This window comes from Microcaecilia unicolor, chromosome 1 (assembly GCF_901765095.1).
Source record: "Microcaecilia unicolor chromosome 1, aMicUni1.1, whole genome shotgun sequence".
Taxonomy (NCBI): domain Eukaryota; kingdom Metazoa; phylum Chordata; class Amphibia; order Gymnophiona; family Siphonopidae; genus Microcaecilia; species Microcaecilia unicolor.
The window spans coordinates 356,387,425-356,408,005 of record NC_044031.1 but is presented as its reverse complement, the minus strand read 5'-3'; the positions used below and the strand labels follow the sequence as shown (position 1 = coordinate 356,408,005).

Genomic DNA, 20,581 nt, shown 5'->3' with positions numbered 1-20,581 from the left:
GCTGCAATATCCCTATAGATCAGGTAGGGGCCAGGAAATGGAAGGCAGTGTTATCAACCACGCCAAAGAACACATGAGGCTCTATCAACTACATTGTTTTTTTTATTTTTTTTTAAGTTCAATATTTTTATTGAGTTTTAGATTAGAACAAGAAAAAAGACAAATCTTCACGTATACAATATTACGATTAATCAACAAATTGAGAGAAGCAAACCTGATTAGAAACAAAATATAAGCAACTATAACAGCAACAACGTTGAAGAAACAAGTAGATAATTATCCAAGGAAGAGACTGTTCAGTTTGACTTTAAGAAACTGTCGGGTGACAAAGTTGACTTAAAGCAGTTGAAGTTCTTTTCTCAGAGGCACGTAGTTCAAACTGTTTATATAAGCAGACTAGGTTGTATTCCACCTAAAGGTATAATTCAAAAAGCAAGCTGGTTTTCAATTGTTAATAATGTGCTGGATACGAATTGCAATAAGAGTACCTATAAGTTTTGGTTTACAGAAACAGGATTCAAAGCAGAGATGCTGTGAATCAAGAAGAATGATACCATATGATACATTTATGGGACAGTTATGATTTTAATGGACTGCTAAATCTAATCCCAGAAAGAATGTACAAGAGGATAGCCAAAAAGCATATGCCTCAGAGAACCAGATGGTGTTGTGCAGTGCCAACAAATATCCTAGGTGACTAGATGTTAACAAAAGACCAAAGCAACTACCAGTTAGGCTGTAGTGAGATCAGAACTCCAAGTATTATGTAAGTCCATGGGAAGTGTGAATAATTTGTCTCAACATTTTATAGAAGATAGAAACAACTTTGCCGTCAGTGAGGGTTAAATCACACCATTTGCAGAGAGAAGCAGGGCTTGACAAAGTAGGTAAGAACTGGGTCTTTTGTAAGGATTTTAGATAAACAGGTCCACTGAATTTTACAACAGGCCAAAGCAGAGTATTTATCAATGAGTTCTGAATATGGAATTAACAAATCCTTAGAGACTTGATCCAAAAAACAATTATTATATTTTTGCCAAACCTTCCAATTCAAGTACCTTTTCTTGGTCATAATTTTAGGATTATTACAAAGACACATTCATATGTCAGACCCAAATGAAATGTCCACATAACCTGTCTAGACAATGTAAAGCAGTTTGTATTGCTTGCAGAAGACTAAATTTTTAAAGTAAACTGGGTAACCAGTGAGGGCAAATCTATGCCCATCCCCTTATGGCCCTGCATTTGCCAGAACTTTGTTCACCACTCCTATTTCCAGGTTATGGTGCTAGTATTGTGTAAGAGGCTGCCACTATATATCCATTCTGCAGTGGCGTACCAAGGGGGGGGGGGGGGGCGGTGGGGGCGGTCCGCCCCGGGTGTCAGTGGGTGGGGGGGGGGGGGGGTGATCCGCTTCGCTCCAGCTGCTCCCACTTTACCTTTAAAAAATTTTTTTTTGAAGCGTCGTTGCAGGCAGCGCCTTGCGTCTGCCCTGCTTGTTGTAAAAGAAGTAAATCTCTTCGCTTCGTCGTCGTCGGGCCTCACTATGTCCCGCTCTCCTCTGAGGTAATTTCCGCGAGGGCGGGACATAGTGAGGCTCGACGACGACGAAGTGAAGAGATTTACTTCTTTTACAAAAAGCAGGGCAGACGCAAGGCGCTGCCTGCAACGACGCTTCAAAAAATTTTTTTTAAAGGTAGGGTGGGAGCAGGAGAGTCGGGGTGGGGTCCTCAGATAGGAGAGGGGTATTGTGGGGGTTCTCACATGGGGAGGGGAGGGGGTTTTCATATGGGAGAAGGGTACTGGAGTGGGGAGGGGGTTCTCAGATGGGAGAGGGGTGTTGTGGGGGTTCTCAGATGGGAGAGGGGTGTTATGGGGGTTCTCACATGGGGAGGGGAGGGGGTTTTTATATGGGAGAAGGGGACTGGGGTGGGGAGGGGGTTCTCAGATGGGAGAAGGACTGGGGTGGGGTGGGGGTTCTCAAATGGGAGAAGGGGGCTAGAACCGGGGTCTGAGAAGGGGTCATGACGGAAAATGGGGCATGCCTGGGTCAGGTGGGAGAATGGGTCGGGCTAAAAAGGGGGCTAGTACTGGGACTGGGGGCTGAAAGGCGGCAGGGGCTGAAATTGTGGGGACTGGGGGCTGAAAAGGAGACAGGGAGAAGTGGCTGGGGGCTAAAGCTCGGGACTGGTGGGAGAAAAGGACTGGGGCTGGAACTGGGGGCTGAAAAAAAGGGGCAGAGAGAGGGGACAGATCCTGGATGGAAGGGGGAGGAGAGGGAGGGCAGACCCTGGATGGATGGGAGAGGGAGGGCAAATGATGGATTGAAGGGGCAGAGAGAAAGGGCAGGCAGTGGATGGAAGGGATAGAAAGGGCAGACAGTGAATGAAAGGGGGAGAGAGAGAGGGCAGACAGGGGCAGATGGTGGATGGAAGGAGCAGAGAAAGAGGGCAGATGTAGATGGAGGGGACAGCAGAGAGGGCAGACACTGGATGGCAGAGAGAGAACAAAGACAGATGCTGGATGGAAGGAAGACAGTGAAAAGAAGATGAGGAAAGCAGAAACCAGAGACAACAAACTGTAAATAAAATATATATATATTTTTTTGCTTTAGGATAAAGTAGTATTGTAGCTGTGTTAATGTTTATAATAGAACATGTAAACAAGGTAATCTTTTTATTGGACTAATTTTAATACATTTCGGCTAACTTTCGGAGAACAAAACCCCCTTCCTCAGGTCCGGATAGGATATTGTAACAGCACTATACTGTATTTGGCGTCTGAAAGCTAAATGCATTAGTCCAATAAAATGGTATTATTTTATTTTCTATATTTGTTTTATTTCTATTTGTTAATTTGTAAAGTGGTGATTGGTACTTGTTAGTTTTTTCAAATTTACATCTGCTGTCTTTATATTTTGCACAGTACTAGGGGACATTTTCTGTTTCTGTGGTGTTGCATTGTATGCAGAGACTGGCATCTTGGGGGTTCAGTTTAATTTTTGTCTAAATAGAAAGGTTTTTATTGCTTATTCTATAGTGGATTAGGGTGTATCTGTGTTTGTGAAAAAGACATGGCTTTCGGTTGGCATTGACTGTGCAAGATGGACAATCTGTGTTATTCTGCCTGGTTTCGTTTTACAGTAGGTGAATTGATGTTCTAGTGCTCACTGTAGTGTTTAAGATGCTTTCCTTTTCCTTGTGTGACTTGTAGAAATTACTGCTTATGGTATGCTAGAATTGCTCTATAGGTCCTGAGTGTTTTGTATTCTCGGCATGCCTAGTACTAGATTTTGGAGGGGGGGGGGGGGGGTGTTAAAAAATGACCGGCCCCGGGTGTCAACTACCCTAGGTACGCCACTGCCATTCTGGGACCTCTTATAACAAATGTAAATCTGCTCTGAAAGCATATAATTTCACCCAAGTGTTATCCTGATCAGCTGTTGTGTTTATTTAATTTTGAGCCTCTGTCTGTACTTGGAAGGGGGGGGATCTCCATTAGCAGCCCTCGTACCCTACAGTTCACTAGTCTTGTGATGTTTGCACACCCTACTTTTTCCTGCTCTGTGTTCCTTAGACTAAAACGTCTTTTATTCCTTTTATTGCTGTATCGTAGATTTCCTTATGTGCTTTACCAATCAATATCTATCCCATTCCTTTATCCATTTTTTGTAAAATTGTAAACCACCTAGATGTTTTTACTGATTTTGTGGTATATCGAATAAAGTCGATGATGATGCTCCCCGGCAGTATGAAATACCACAGGTTAGAGATTCCTGTGGAAAATGAAGGTACGGCAACAGCCTAGATTTTTCCATACCTTAATAACTAACCCCCCTAAACTGTAAGATTTTACTTACCGTTTAAACCCAACTAAGCATGATTTCTAGGATAATTTATTTTTGTCACTACTGCGCGACTCATTTTCCGCCAGAGTCGCTATGCTCACATTAGCCCTCTCCTCAAGTCACTTCACTGGCTCCCTATCCGTTTCTGCATTCAATTCAAACTTCTCTTACTGACCTATAACTGCATTCACTCTGCCGCTCCCCAATACCTCTCCACTCTTATCTGTCCCTACGCCCCCTCTCGGGTACTCCATTCTGTGGATAAATCTCTCTTGTCTGTCCCCTTCTCCTCTACTACTAATTCCAGACTTCGTTCCTTTTATCTCGCTGCACCTCACGCCTGGAATAGACTTCCCGAGCCTGTACGTCTAGCCCCGTCTTTGGCCATTTTCAAATCCAGGCTAAAAGCCCACCTCTTTAACACTGCTTTTGACTCCTAACCACTACTCACTTGCCCTGTACCCTTTTATCCCCACCTCTCTTTAATTCCCTTACCTCTTAGTTGTTCTGTGTGTTTGTCCTATTTAGATTGTGAGCTCTTTGAGCACGGACTGTCTTTTCGAGTATGATGTACAACGATGCGTATGCCTTGTAGCGCTATACAAGTGATAAGTAGTAGTAGTGGTAACCGCATAGTCTCCAGCATAGAAAGTTGAACTGGAGAACAAATCTTTTCTTCAACTTCAAACCATGTGGAGTTATCAATATTTGAAATGGAAGATTGGAGCCAAAAGGTGCCATATTTAGCCAAAGAGGCCAGGTAACAGTAATAAAAGTCAGGTACACCAATTTCCCCCATCTGGACTAGAGGCTTTTACTCAGCAAAGAGCAATATGAGGTTTTTCTTTCTGCCAAATATATGCAGTGAGTTTACAATCAATCCTATTGTAAAAAGATTTAGAACATAGTGAAGGTAACATGGAAAGAATGCAAGTAACTCTATGGGCGAGGGTCATTTTATTTATTTATTTATGTTACATTTGTACCCCGCGCTTTCCCCACTCATGGCAGGCTCAATGCGGCTTACATGGGGCAATGTAGGGTTAAGTGACTTGCCCAGAGTCACAAGGAGCTGCCTGTGCCTGAAGTGGGAATCGAACTCAGTTCCCCAGGACCAAAGTCCACCACCCTAACCACTAGGCCACTCCTCCACTCCATTCTACACCACCAGGGTAAGTTCAGAGGTGATCATTTAGTTAAATCACGAGTAATTGTCAAGGACGGTCTGTTGAGGTCGGTCTGGAGAATCACAGTGACAACCACAGTTGGTGAGCCCTTGTGCCGTTCCCAGATAAGACATATAGGCCCGAGCTAGAACTTTGTTCCAGGAGTAGCAGAGAACCCAGTTCTTCACCTGTGATGACCGCCATTCCTCAGCGGTTGGGCCCCTGGGTGCTGGAAGCCAAAAGGACTTAAGGGGGATATGGGTAGGAAGGGTTACCGGAACAGGAGAAAGCCAAGCCAAGGAGGAGATGAAGCGTAGACCTCGGCCAGAGGGAAATCGCCGACACTAAAGGTAGAAGAGGCCGGCTGCTAGCAGAGGGCAAAGTCATATACTGGCTCTCAAGTTCAAGCAGGAGGTAGCAGAAGGCAAAGTTAGATAGGCAGGGGCTAACAGAAGGCAACTTGAGGTTCAGGCTTGGAAGGCAGGTGGCTAGCAGAAGGCAATGGCAAAAACCACACAAATGCACCTAGAGTACAACCAGAGTTGTAGCTGAGGTACAGGAGACAAAATCCGGCTCACTATAAGGTGAAGGCGTCTGACATCAGGAGAAGTCTAGACGTCAGCTGGGGAATGGGAGCTCCGCCTCTGGAAGCCTGGTAATAGCTGGCAGCAGGGCGGGCATTCAGCCCTATAGCCATGGAAGCGTTTGACATCAAGGGGAGGCGTCCATAGAAGGGAAGCCCCGGAAACCCCGCCTCCTAGGGAACCCAGCCAAAAGTAGAGGAAGGGCAGGCGGGAGGATTATTCTGCCGCTGAGAGCTGGCATGCTGAAAATAGACAGGGCCATGGTGGGGGACAGAGTGCAGCCAGGTCTAACGGCACCGTGGTCGCACAGGGCGCGTCAGTCTCGGGGAGCCACACAGTGAGTGTGACAGTAATAATCTTTAATTCTAGAAGTATTCAAATTAAGGATCTGTTCAGGATCTTTGTGAATAAGAATGCCCACATATTTAAAGGCTTGATGGGCCCAGACAAGTTTCATATGTTGGAAGTCTGAGGGAGAAGAGTGGTCATAAGTACATAAGTAATGCCACACTGGGAAAAGACCAAGGGTCCATCGAGCCCAGCATCCTGTCCACGACAGCGGAAAATCCAGGCCAAGGGCGCCTGGCGAACTTCCCAAACATACAAACATTCTATACATGTTATTCCTGGAATTGTGGATTTTTCCCAAGTCCATTTAGTAATGGTTTATGGACTTGTTCTTTAGGAAACCGTCTAACCCCTTTTTAAACTCTGCTAAGCTAACCGCCTTCACCACGTTCTCCGGCAACGAATTCCAGAGTTTAATTATGCGTTGGGTGAAGAAATATTTTCTCCGATTTGTTTTAAAATTTACTACACTGTAGTTTCATCGCATGCCCCCTAGTCCTAGTATTTTTGGAAAGCGTGAACAGACGCTTCACATCCACCTGTTCCACTCCACTCATTATTTTATATACCTCTATCATGTCTCCCCTCAGCCGTCTCTTCTCCAAGCTGAAAAGCCCTAGCCTCCTTAGTCTTTCTTCACAAGGAAGTCGTCCCTTCCCCACTATCATTTTAGTCGCCCTTCGCTGCACCTTTTCCAATTCTACCACATCTTTCTTGAGATGCGGCAACCAGAATTGAACACAATACTCAAGGTGCGGTCGCACCATGGAGCGATGCAACGGCATTATAACATCCTCACACCTGTTTTCCATACCTTTCCTAATAATACCCAACATTCTATTCGCTTTCCTAGCCGCAGCAGCACACTCAGCAGAAGGTTTCAGAGTATTATCGACGACACCCAGATCCCTTTCTTGGTCCGTAACTCCTAACGTGGAGCCTTGCATGACGTAGCTATAATTCGTGTTCTTTTTTCCCCACATGCATCACCTTGCACTTGCTCACATTAAACGTCATCTGCCATTTAGACGCCCAGTCTCCCAGTCTCATAAGGTCCTTCTATAATTTTTCACAATCCTGTTGCGAGTTAACGACTTTGAATAACTTTGTGTCATCAGCATATTTAATTACCTCGCTAGTTACTCCCATCTCTAAATCATTTATAAATATATTAAAAAGCAGCGGTCCTAGCACAGACCCCTGAGGAACCCCACTAACTACCCTTCTCCATTGTGAATACTGCCCATTTAACCCCACTCTCTGTTTCCTATCCTTCAACCAGTTTTTAATCCACAATAGGACATTTCCTCCTATCCCATGACCCTCCAATTTCCTCTGTAGCCTTTCATGAGGTACCTTGTCAAACGCCTTTTGAAAATCCAGATACATGATATCAACCAGCTCCCCTTTGTCCACATGTTTGTTTACTCCTTCAAAGAATTGAAGTAAATTGGTCAGGCAAGATTTCCCCACACAAAAGCCGTGCTGACTTGGTCTCAGTAATCCATGTCCTCGGATGTGCTCTGTAATTTTGATTTTGATAATAGCCTCTACCATTTTCCCCGGCACCGACGTCAGACTCACTGGTCTATAATTTCCCGGATCTGCCCTGGAACCTTTTTTTAAAATCAGCGTTACATTGGCCACCCTCCAATCTTCCGGTACCACGCTCGATTTTAAGGATAAATTGCATATCACTAACAGTAGCTCCACAAGCTCATTTTTCAGTTCTATCAGTACTCTAGGATGAATACCATCCGGTCCAGATTTGCTACTCTTCAGTTTGCTGAACTGCCCCAATACGTCCTCCAGGTTTACCGTGACGTTAGTAAGTTTCTCCGACTCGTCCGCTTGAAATACCATTTCCGACACCAGTATCCCACCCAAATCTTCCTCGGTGAAGACCGAAGCAAAGAATTCATTCAATCTCTCCGCTACGTCTTTATCTTCCTTGATCGCCCCTTTTACCCCTCGGTCATCCAGTGGCCCAACCGATTCTTTTGCCGGCTTCTTGCTTTTAATATACCAAAAAAAAATTTTGCTATGTTTTTTTGCCTCTAATGCTATCTTTTTTTCGTAATCCCTCTTGGCCTTCTTTATCTGTGCCTTGCATTTGCTTTGACACTCCTTATGCTGCTTCTTGTTATTTTCAGACGGTTCCTTCTTCCATTTTCTGAAGGCGTTTCTTTTAGCCCTAATAGCTTCCTTCACCTCACTTTTCAACCACGCCGGCTGTCTTTTGGAGTTCCGTCTTTCTTTTCTAATTCGCGGAATATGTTTGGCCTGGGCCTCCAGGATGGTATTTTTGAACAGCGTCCATGCCTGTTGTACAGTTTTTACCCTCTCAGTTGCCCCCCTAAGTTTTTTTTTTTAACCGTTCTTCCCATTTTATCATAGTCTCCTTTTTTAAAATTAAACGCTAACGTATTTGACTTCCTGTGTATAGTTACTTCAAGGTTGATATCAAAACTGATCTTATTATGATCACTGTTATCAAGCGACCCCAGTACCATAACGTCCCTCACCAGATCATGCGCTCCACTAAGGACCAAGTCTAGAACTTTTCCTTCTCTCGTCGGCTCCTGCACCAGCTGCTCCATAAAGCTGTCCTTGATTTCATCAAGGAATTGTACCTCTCTAGCATGTCCCGATGATACATTTATCCAGTCTATATTTGGATAATTGAAGTCACCCATTATTATCACATTGCCCATTTAGAGGAATAATCTCTGATTTATCCAAATTAATTTTATAAGTCAAAAATTGGGAATACGCAGAAAGTCTGTGAAAGTTGGTAATGATATTTGGGGTTTTGTGATAAAAAGTAAAAAAAAGTAAAAAAAAAAAAAAATCATATGCGTAGGCAGCTAATTTGATGATGTATGGTCTGAATACCATGAACTGAAGAAGATTGTCAAATGAAGGATAATAATGGTTCTAAGGCTAAATTAAATAAAAGAGGGAAAGTGGGCAATCCTGACGAGTGTCTCGTTGTAGGGGAATATCAGCAGAGAGAGATTCATAGACCTTAGAGATGAGGTTCCAATATAAAGCTTGGTTCCAAGAAATGAAAACTGGACCAAACCATCTCAGTACCTGCAAAAGGAAAGGCCATTTAATGTGATCAAAAGCTTTTTTAGCATCTAAGGCAAGACCTGTTACAAGCTCTAGGATGTCACTGGTTATGTGATTAAGAAAGTGAAATAATCTCAAATTGTCTCCAATATATCAATGTTTCAAGAAACCAACCTGGTTAAAACGAATCAGTTGGTCATCTTTCAGTTACAATTTTGTAATCTAAATTTAAAAGAGAAACGGGTCTCTAGCTTTGCACTTTATTCGGGTCTCTACCAGGTTTTGGGATAATAATAGTCACTTTGGTAAAGTGGTGTTGATGCTCAGGATGAATTCTAATATAATATAACAAAAAGATCGTCTCTGGCTTTTCCACCAAGTATAGAAGTAAAACATTCTGCTTGCGTTGCCATGCCATCATGGTGGTTGGGAGGCGGGGCTGGTGGTTGGGAGGCAGGGCTAGTGCTGGGCAGACTTATACGGTCTGTGCCCTGAAGAGCACAGGTACAAATCAAAGTAGGGTATACACAAAAGTAGCACACATGAGTTGTCTTGTTGGGCAGACTGGATGGACCATGCAGGTCTTTTTTTGCCGTCATCTACTATGTTACTATGTTCACCATGAAAAGTGGCCTTTAAAGCTTCCCATATCATGGTCAAAGACCAATTAGAAGAGTTATTTCCAATTTTAAAATATTTACTGAAATTTGTAAGGTTTGGAGGTTCTGTTTTAACATGGGAAATGTAAATTAAAGTAGAAATATACAGCCGCATGATCAGAGACGTGTATTGGATATATGATGGAACTGGACAAAACAGAGGAAAGATGCACAGAGATAAGAAAGTAATCTAATCTGTAATAAGTATTGTGCAGTGACGAGAAATGAGTATAGTATACAAAGGGTGAAGAATACGCCATGCATCTATCATGTTGGTATTTGCCATTAAATTTGCAATTCAAAAAAGCATTTTCAATTTAGGTCTACATGTAGAAGATGTACCTAAATAAATATCAAGTGGTTAGTTGAAATCACCAACAATTATCAGGGAACCAGACTGATGTTCTAAAAGGGTTAAATAGAGAGATCTAATAAAATCAGGGGAATCAACAATAGGAACAATTATATTAACAAAAGCATTTTATTTTTCTTAATTACAGGGGAGTGAAATGAAGTAGTGAAACCTAGAATAGAAAATGTTTTACATTCATTAAATGACAAATAGGTCTTCTGCAAAAAAATGTCAGGTTGTAGACATTTCAAGTTTTAGTGATTTTCTCTCTCTTAGGGTGATTTAACCCACTGACATTATAAATAATATGTAAACCAGACATCAGAAAATGGAATTGTATCACCATGACAATTTGCACAACATATTTTCATAGAGGAGAGAATGACAATTATGGAGAGAAAATCAAAATCTTGATCACAGTAGTCAACAGTCTTCTTAGAACAAATAAATAAGTAGGCCATAGCAACAGGCTGGGCCAACTGCAACAAGGAGAGATGAAAAGATATCATGAGTGAGGTTGGACTGGATTCCAAGAGATCGCTGTGAGGGGGGTTGCTTCTAACAGAGGTCAATAAGAAATGTATCAAAAAGTACTCAGCTCCCAATGGATTCAATAGACAGGTTGAGATAATTAATAGTGTACAGAAGGACAACAGACATTCAAACCATAAGTGATGATGGCAGGAAAAACTGTAGGTCGAGATCCAGAAATATGATATGATGTAAAGTTAAAGACTGAAAATATAATTACTGCATTTTGACAGATTCCAAGAAAAGTTTAAGCTCCGAAGGCTCCAAGTACATATATGTGCAATTATTGAAAGTTCTCATTCTGCCAGTGTAAAGTAGTCCAAATTTAGGTCCAATATCCTTTAAGGGCTGTCCGAGTTGGAGGAATTCTTTGTGTCTCATCGTGGCCTTTGTCAAATCAGAGACGACAAGAAGATTGTTTCCTTGAAATAAAAGATGCGGTAGAGATTATGCAGCATTAAGTACCAGCTAATGCATGCTGATATTTGAGCAGTTTAGCAAACAATCAGCCTGGGATATTTTGCTGATGTGATAGGCCGTAACGGAACACAGTGTACTCTTTCAAATTCCAATGGGGGAGAGAGGTTGAGATTAAGTAGTTTAGGAAGCAAATCTGTCAAAAACTCAATAATATTGGAGCCTTCTGCTGATTTGGGGGAACTAAAAATTCTTACATTGGATCTTGCTGTAACAAGTGGCTGCACAGAACACAGTGGAGTTATGTAGTACTGGAGATGAGCAGAAAATTAGAGCACAAAAAAAAAAAAAATCAGCAACACTCAATTTAAACAGAGAAAAAGCACTGGAAAATACAGAATGCAACCCACAATAGAGTGTAAGCATAACTGTCATCACATACTAACTCATGCCAACGTTTTGTAAATGGGAAAACACCATAAGAAATAAAGCTTTTGGCTACCTGCATGGCACATCACACAAAATCCTGTCGTAGAAGAGGACCTCTTTTGTTCCATTAGTTTCCATCTGCAGGCGGGGAATGCTAGAGGCATCATGATTCACCACCATGATACAGGGGCTGTTCAGCCTTTTGGCCTGGTGGACCAACAAGTAACAGCGTTTGTTGTCCACATCATTGGCGATTACAAACCCCTCTAAGAATAGAGATAACAATAATCACACTCAGGTAATTTAAATTTGAAAATTATAGTATATGTACGTCAAATTGTGGACTATATAAGCCTGGCACATTTATTATTGTTTCTCTACAAGTTATAGTACAGTACTACACATTTCTAGCATTTGTTTACATGCACTGTCAGCATGTAAACCTAACAGTTCAGTGTTGCACACTGCCAATGTTTCAACATGAGGAAAAGAAAGCCTGAAACATTTGACAAAATTGCAGGTAACAATATTCTCAGGTGACATTAATTCTATTTCCTCCCATCTTTCTTTTTAAATTATCTGGAACACAACATGCTAAAATTGCTACAAAGGAAACAGAATAATAGTTCAATGATCCTTCTTCAATCATGTATGACTTGAAGCTATGCTAAAAAATATTTTTTCAAACACAATCAAGTTTCAATAAATGAATAAAAACAGCCAATTCAGAGTGCTTTTGACCAACTCCCTGATTCTTCATCTGTATGTATTATAATCACAGTAGGGGAATGTGTGTCACTGCCCTTGACTGCTTTTTATCAGAATTGGTTGCTAAGTAAGAATAAACCTTTCAAAGAGTTGTCATATCGTTTTCAGAGGCTCTATAAAACAAAGCTTGAGAAGGGGAACCAAACAAGAGAGGAACCAAGGGAGATGATGGAAAAATAGAAGCAAGCAAGCAAACAAACATTTTGTAGGATACACCTATCTTTTCTTTTAAAAAGGTATATTATCCCAGGCCAGCCCTGTGGGCTTATTTTATAATGTACAAATCTGAGTTCTGATACCTTGACCATCAGGGTCAGTAGGTAAGAAGTCTTCCACATGTGGATGGTCTTATGGACAAGTCCATTTTTCATACCTGAGGTGGCTGGTCCATGCAGCCAATGAGGATGGCCAATTCAATCACATATAACAATCTGAAAAATGTATCTTTACCTTAGTCCACTTGTCTATAAATAAATGTCTTCAGCACTAGATCCAAAAAGCCACAAATTGGCAAAAATTAAGGGTTAACCCACATATCCGTAAGACCATCAATGCATTCTTTGCAAGGACTGCCATAGTCAAAGTAACATCCCTTCAACCCATGGGTCTGCAGGAATTCCCCAAAGCGACCTACTGTCTCAAGTGAGATTTAGGACAAAAAAGGAAAATAAAGTGGTAATTTATAAAACTGGGACATAAACAGATATTACTGTTTTGATCCCATACTTACATTCACCACCTTCTTTATTGCCCTCCCCCCCCCCCCCCCAAAAAAAAAAAAAGTGATCATAAAAACGAAATCAAGCACATTACCCTCTGGAAATTAATAGCATTCAAAAAAATTTATATATATATATATATATATATATATATATATATATATATATATATATACATACACACACACACCCAAACCACCTTGAACAAATAATTCAGATTTCACCAAAATCTGTCCAAAATGATATACAGTGCACGTCGGATAAGCGCATGCTGTTTAACTGCATGCCGTACTTCGGTCTTGTTTTTGGCACCATCAATTTCTATGGGGACAAACTTCAGTTTAGCGCACCACTGACAATTGCAAGATTTGCTTATATGCATGGTTTAAGACCGCTTCTCTGCAGGAAAGACTCCACATAAGCGTGCGCACGAAATATGGAAGGCAATTTGCGCGTGACAACCAACGAGATTTCAAATTTACCGCCCCTTTAACTGCCACAGGCAGAATAAGCGAAAGAATGTTGTAGTGTACACTGGGGTCGTTGTCGTCGCGCAACTGTAAGACTAACACTGGCTGAACGAATAGAAGTTCTTAAAAAATTAGAAAAAGTCAAGCATCTATTGCTAAAGAATATGGTGTCAATCCAGTCAAATTTCACGTGTCTTGAAGCAGAAAGACCAACTTCTGGAAGACTGGTAAAACAATACAAATCCACAACGGAAACGAAAACGGGCGGGAAAAGCTGAGGAGGTAGAAGATGCTCTTCTTTGGTGGTTTTTTTCAAGTCAGGAGCAGACAGTTTCCTGTCAGTGGTCCACTACTTATGGAGAACGCTAACCAGCTAGCTGAAAGTCTTGGACTAACTGAATTCAAAACCACTGTTGGATGGTTGGAAAGATGGAAGGAGAGGAACAGAATAAAATTCAAGAAACAGCATGGTGAGAAACAAGACGCTGATGACTTTGGTGCTGAAAATTGGGTTGTTTCAGTTCTTCTTACCATCTTGAACGAGTTTGCACCTTGTGACATTTTCAATGCTGACGAAAACGGTCTCTACTGGTGAGCGATTCCTGATGGAACACTTGCATTCAAACATGCCGAAACTACTGGACATAAAACGTCGAAGGACCGACTGACGATCCTCCTTTGCTGCAATATGGATGGGAGTGAGAAGTTGGAACCCCTCGTCATTGGAAAGAGCAAACAGCCCCCGCTGCTTCAAGAAAGTTAAGCGACTTCCTGTGTCATACGAGGCTAACACAAATTCATGGATGACTGGGAAAATCTGGAAGCAGTGGCTAAAGAAGTTAAACACTAGAATGCGGGCACAAAAGCGTCAGATTTTGTTGCTTTGTGATAATTGTGCTGCACACAGGGATGATGTCAGGCTGTCTAACATCAAGGTGGTCTTCCTGCCACCAAACACTACCTCTCTGATCCAACCTATGGATCAGGGCATAATAGCAACATTATCGGGCTCTTGTGCTACGTCGTCTGATTAGCATTATGGATGACCAGACTGGCAAGGATAAACGTACTGTTGAACTGGCTAATAATCTATCACTGTTGGATTCCCTTATATATGCAGAAAGAAGCCTGGAATCATGTTACACAGGCAACCACTGTCAACTGCTACAAGCGGGCAAGCTTTAAGGATGTGGAGACGGACGAAACAGATGCAGCTGTTGCAAACGCGTCAGATGAACAGGTTATGGACATCCCAGCCGGTGTTACTGAAGAGGAGTTTCATTGCTTCGTAGCTGTTGATTACGATCTACAAACAACTGACGACAGGACTGACGTCGAGACATGCGCCTACACGCAGACAACGGCTGATGATGAAACAGAGGATGAAATGAGCAGTGAGGCACATGCCGAAGAAATTCAACAACCGCCTCCTGTCACTTTTGCAAGAGCGCTGGAGAGTCTCAACACCATGCGGGCCTATCTGGAGGCCACTGGATGTCAGTGCTATGACAGTTTTTACCGTCTGGCAGACGTAGTCTATTGAACTCACAGACCCAATAGTGGACAGAGGGGTATAACTGATTACTTCAAGTAAGCCTAACGTCAGTTAATGGAGACTATACTGTACGTATAAAGCGAATGCTACATACCTGTAGAAGGTATTCTCCGAGGACAGCAGGCTGATTGTTCTCACTGATGGGTGACGTCCACGGCAGCCCCTCCAATCGGAAACTTCACTAGCAAAGGCCTTTGCTAGTCCTCGTGCGCCGATGCGCACCGCGCATGCGCGGCCGTCTTCCCGCCCGAACCGGCTCGTGTTCGTCAGTCCCATATGTAGCAAGACAAAGACAAGGGAAGACACAACTCCAAGGGGAGGCGGGCGGGTTTGTGAGAACAATCAGCCTGCTGTCCTCGGAGAATACCTTCTACAGGTATGTAGCATTCGCTTTCTCCGAGGACAAGCAGGCTGCTTGTTCTCACTGATGGGGTATCCCTAGCCCCCAGGCTCACTCAAAACAACAACCATGGTCAATTGGGCCTCGCAACGGCGAGGACATAACTGAGATTGACCTAACAATTTATCCAACTAACTGAGAGTGCAGCCTGGAACAGAATAAACATGGGCCTAGGGGGGTAGGAGTTGGATTCTAAACCCCAAACAGATTCTGAAGCACTGACTGCCCGAACCGACTGTCGCGTTGGGTATCCTGCTGCAGGCAGTAATGAGATGTGAATGTGTGGACAGATGACCACGTCGCAGCTTTGCAAATCTCTTCAATAGTGGCTGACTACAAGTGGGCTACCGACGCTGCCATGGCTCTAACATTATGAGCTGTGAAATCACCCTCAAGAGCCAGCCCAGCCTGGGCGTAAGTGAAGGAAATGCAATCTGCTAGCCAATTGGATATGGTGCGTTTCCCCACAGCCACTCCCCTCCTGTTGGGATCAAAAGAAACAAACAATTGGGCGGACTGTCTGTTGGGCTGTGTCCGCTCCAGATAGAAGGCCAATGCTCTTTTGCAGTCCAATGTGTGCAGCTGACGTTCAGCAGGGCAGGAATGAGGACGGGAAAAGAATGTTGGCAAGACAATTGACTGGTTCAGATGGAACTCCAACACCACCTTTGGCAAGAACTTAGGGTGAGTGCGGAGGACTACTCTGTTATGATGAAATTTGGTATAAGGGGCCTGGGCTACCAGGGCCTGAAGCTCACTGACTCTACGAGCTGAAGTAACTGCCACCAAGAAAATGACCTTCCAGGTCAAGTACTTCAGATGGCAGGAGTTCAGTGGCTCAAAAGGAGGTTTCATCAGCTGGGTGAGAACGACATTGAGATCCCATGACACTGTAGGAGGTTTGACGGGGGGGGGCTTTGACAAAAGCAAACCTCTCATGAAGCGAACTAAAGGCTGTCCTGAGATCGGCTTACCTTCCACACGGTAATGGTATGCACTGATTGCGCTAAGGTGAACCCTTACAGAGTTGGTCTTGAGACCAGACTCAGACAAGTGCAGAAGGTATTCAAGCAGGGTCTGTGTAGGACAAGAGCGAGGATCTAGGGCCTTGCTGTCACACCAGACGGCAAACCTCCTCCATAGAAAGAAGTAACTATTCTTAGTGGAATCTTTCCTGGAAGCAAGCAAGATGCGGGAGACACCCTCTGACAGACCCAAAGAGGCAAAGTCTACGCTCTCAACATCCAGTCCGTGAGAGCCAGGGACCGGAGGTTGGGATGCTGAAGCGCCCCTTCGTCCTGTGTGATGAGGGTCGGAAAACACTCCAATCTCCACGGTCCTTCGGAGGACAACTCCAGAAGAAGAGGGAACCATATCTGACGCGGCCAAAAAGGAGCAATCAGAATCATGGTGCCTCGGTCTTGCTTGAGTTTCAACAAAGTCTTTCCCACCAGAGATATGGGAGGATAAGCATACAGCAGACCTTCCCCCCAGTCCAGGAGGAAGGCATCCGATGCCAGTCTGCCGTGGGCCTGAAGCCTGGAACAGAACTGAGGGACTTTGTGGTTGGCTCGAGATGCAAAGAGATCTACCAAGGGGGTGCCCCACACCTGGAAGATCTGGCGCACTACTCGGGAATTGAGCGAATACTCGTGAGGTTGCATAACCCTGCTCAACCTGTCGGCCAGACTGTTGTTTACGCCTGCCAGATATGTGGCTTGGAGCACCATGCCGTGACGGCGAGCCCACAGCCACATGCTGACGGCTTCCTGACACAGGGGGCGAGATCCGGTGCCCCCTGCTTGTTGATGTAATACATGGCAACCTGGTTGTCTGTCTGAATTTGGATAATTTGGTGGGACAGCCGATCTCTGAAAGCCTTCAGAGCGTTCCAGACCGCTCGTAACTCCAGGAGATTGATCTGCAGATCGCGTTCCTGGAGGGACCAGCTTCCCTGGGTGTGAAGCCCATCGACATGAGCCCCCCACCCCAGGAGAGACGCATCCGTAGTCAGCACTTTTTGTGGCTGAGGAATTTGGAAAGGACGTCCCAGAGTCAAATTGGACCAAATCGTCCACCAATACAGGGTTTGAGAAAACTCGTGGACAGGTGGATCACGTCTTCTAGATCCCCAGCGGCCTGAAACCACTGGGAAGCTAGGGTCCATTGAGGAGATCGCATGTGAAGGCGGGCCATGGGAGTCACATGAACTGTGGAGGCCATGTGGCCCAACAATCTCAACATCTGCCGAGCTGTGATCTGCTGGGACGCTCGCACCTGCGAGACGAGGGATAACAAGTTGTTGGCTCTCGTTTCTGGGAGATAGGCACGAGCCGTCCGAGAATCCAGCAGAGCTCCTATGAATTCGAGTCTCTGTACTGGGAGAAGATGGGACTTTGGGTAATTTATCACAAACCCCAGTAGCTCCAGGAGGCGAATAGTCATCTGCATGGACTGTAGAGCTCCTGCCTCGGATGTGTTCTTCACCAGCCAATCGTCGAGATAGGGGAACACGTGTACTCCCAGCCTGTGAAGCGCTGCTGCTACTACAGCCAAGCACTTCGTGAACACTCTGGGCGCAGAGGCGAGCCCAAAGGGTAGCACACAGTACTGGAAGTGACGTGTGCCCAACTGAAATCGCAGATACTGTCTGTGAGCTGGCAGTATCGGGATGTGCGTGTAGGCGTCCTTCAAGTCCAGAGAGCATAGCCAATCGTTTTCCTGAATCATGGGGAGAAGGGTGCCCAGGGAAAGCATCCTGAACTTTTCCTTGACCAGATATTTGTTCAGGGCCCTTAGGTCTAGGATGGGACGCATCCCCCCTGTTTTCTTTTCCACAAGGAAGTACCTGGAATAGAATCCCAGCCCTTCTTGCCCAGATGGCACGGGCTCGACCGCATTGGTGCTGAGAAGGGCGGAGAGTTCCTCTGCAAGTACCTGCTTGTGCTGGAAGCTGTAAGATTGAGCTCCAGGTGGGCAATTTGGAGGTTTGGAGGCCAAATTGAGGGTGTATCCTTGCCGGACTATTTGGAGAACCCACTGGTCGGAGGTTATGAGAGGCCACCTTTGGTGAAAAACTTTCAACCTCCCCCCGACTGGCAGGTCGCCCGGCACTGACACGTTGATGTCGGCTATGCTCTGCTGGAGCCAGTCAAAAGCTTGCCCCTTGCTTTTGCTGGGGAGCCGAGGGGCCTTCCTGAGGCGCACGCTGCTGACGGGAGCGAGCGTGCTGGGGCTTAGCCTGTGCCGCAGGCTGTCGAGAAGGAGGATTGTACCTACGCTTACCAGAAGAGTAGGGAACAGTCTTCCTTCCCCCATAAAAACGTCTACCTGTGTAGCTAGAAGCTGAAGGCTGTCGGCGGGAGAACTTGTCGAAAGCGGTATCCCGCTGGTGGAGCTGCTCTACCATCTGTTCGACTTTCTCTCCAAAAATGTTGTCCGCACGGCAAGGCAAGTCCGCAATCCGCTGCTGGATCCTATTCTCCAGGTCGGAGGCACGCAGCCATGAGAGTCTGCGCATCACCACACCTTGAGCAGCGGCCCTGGATGCAACATCAAAGGTATCATATACCCCTCTGGCCAGGAATTTTCTGCACGCCTTCAGCTGCCTGACCACCTCCTGAAATGGCTTGGCTTGCTCAGGAGGGAGCTTGTCCACCAAGCCCGCCAACTGCCGCACATTGTTCCGCATGTGGATTTTGGCCACGAGCATAGAGGAATGGTAGGCCTTCCTCCCAAAGGAGTCTAAGGTTCTAGAGTCTTTGCCCGGGGGGCGCCGAAGCATGCTCCCTAGAACTCTTAGCCTTCTTTAGGGCCAGATCCACAACTCCAGAGTCACGAGGCAACTGAGTGCGCATCAGCTCTGGGTCCCCATGGATCCGGTACTGGGACTCGATCTTCTTGGGAATGTGGGGATTACTTAGAGGCTTGGTCCAGTTCGCCAGCAATGTCTTTTTTAGGACATGATGCATGGGTACTGTGGACGCTTCCTTAGGTGGAGAAGGATAGTCCAGGAGCTCAAACATTTCAGCCCTGGGCTCGTCCTCTACAACCACCGGGAAGGGGATGGCCGTAGACATCTCCCGGACAAAGGCCGCAAAAGACAGACTCTCGGGAGGAGAAAACTGCCTTTCAGGGGAGGGAGTAGGATCAGAAGGAAGGCCATCAGACTCCTCGTCAGAGAAATATCTGTTGTCCTCCTCCTCCTCCTCCCACGAGGCCTCACTATCGGTATCAGACACAAGTTCACGAATCTGTGTCTGAAGCCGTGCCCGGCTCGACTCCGTGGAAACACGGCCACGGTGTGAGCGTCGAGAGGTAGACTCCCTCACCAGCACCGGCGAACCTCCCTCCGCCGACGTCGTCGTGGAGCCCTCCTGGGAGGCGACCGCAGTCGGTACCGTAAGCGGCACCGATGTCGGAGACCTCACCCCGGGCAAGGGGCCAGCCAGCGCCTCACTCGACGGTACCGGTGGCGCAAGCACCCCCCGGTACCGGAGGGGAAGGGCGCAACAGCTCTCCCAGGATCTCTGGAAGAACGGCCCGGAGACTCTTGTGCAGGACGGCTGTGGAGAAAGACATAGAAGCCGATGCAGGCGTCGAAGTCAGAGTCTGTTCCGGGCGTGGAGGCTGTTCCGGGCTGTCCATGGTGGAGTGCATCGACACCACCTGAACAGAGGGTGAGCGGTCCTCCCGGTGCCGATGCCTACTGGGTGCCGACTCCCTCGGCGACCCAGAGCTCTCGGTACCGATGCGGGAAAAAGACCGGTGACGATGCTTCTTTGACTTTTTCAAACGAAGTATGTCACCGGAACTTCCCGGTACCGACGACGAGGACGTAGAATCCAACCGCGCTTCCTCGGGGCCGAGGCCGAAGAAGGTCGGTCTCGGGGGGGCTGTACCGCAGGAGCCCTCAGGGTAGGAGGAGACCCACCCGAAGGCTCACCACCACCAGCAGGGAAATGGACAGCCCTCACCTGCACTCCGGTTGAAGCACCACCATCCGACATCAGCACTAGTGGAGGTCCCGGTACCACCGACGCCGACGCAGCCTTCCGATGTCTCGGTACCGACGATGCAGAGGGTTGATGCTTCGATGCAGTCGATACCGCCGATGCAGAGGTCGGAGGTCTGGACGCTGTCGATGTCGATGCACTCGATACCCCCGGTGCTGTTGCCGACGAAGAGCCCGAGAACAACACGTTCCACTGGGCCAATCTCGCTACCTGAGTCCTTTTCTGTAAAAAGGCGCAAAGACTACA

General features: G+C 45.7%; 1 protein-coding gene across 2 annotated transcripts in view; it reads right to left on the bottom strand.

Moving 5' to 3' along the window:
• The window catches only part of LOC115474227 (tRNA (cytosine(34)-C(5))-methyltransferase-like), a 358,438-nt gene that overhangs the window by 251,673 nt on the left and 86,184 nt on the right, over positions 1 to 20,581 (bottom strand). For both annotated transcript variants that reach the window (XM_030209615.1, XM_030209607.1), the window contains exon 7: positions 11,482 to 11,674. In XM_030209615.1, coding sequence (XP_030065475.1) covers positions 11,482 to 11,674 — 193 coding nt within the window. The remainder of the gene's footprint in view (positions 1 to 11,481; positions 11,675 to 20,581) is intronic.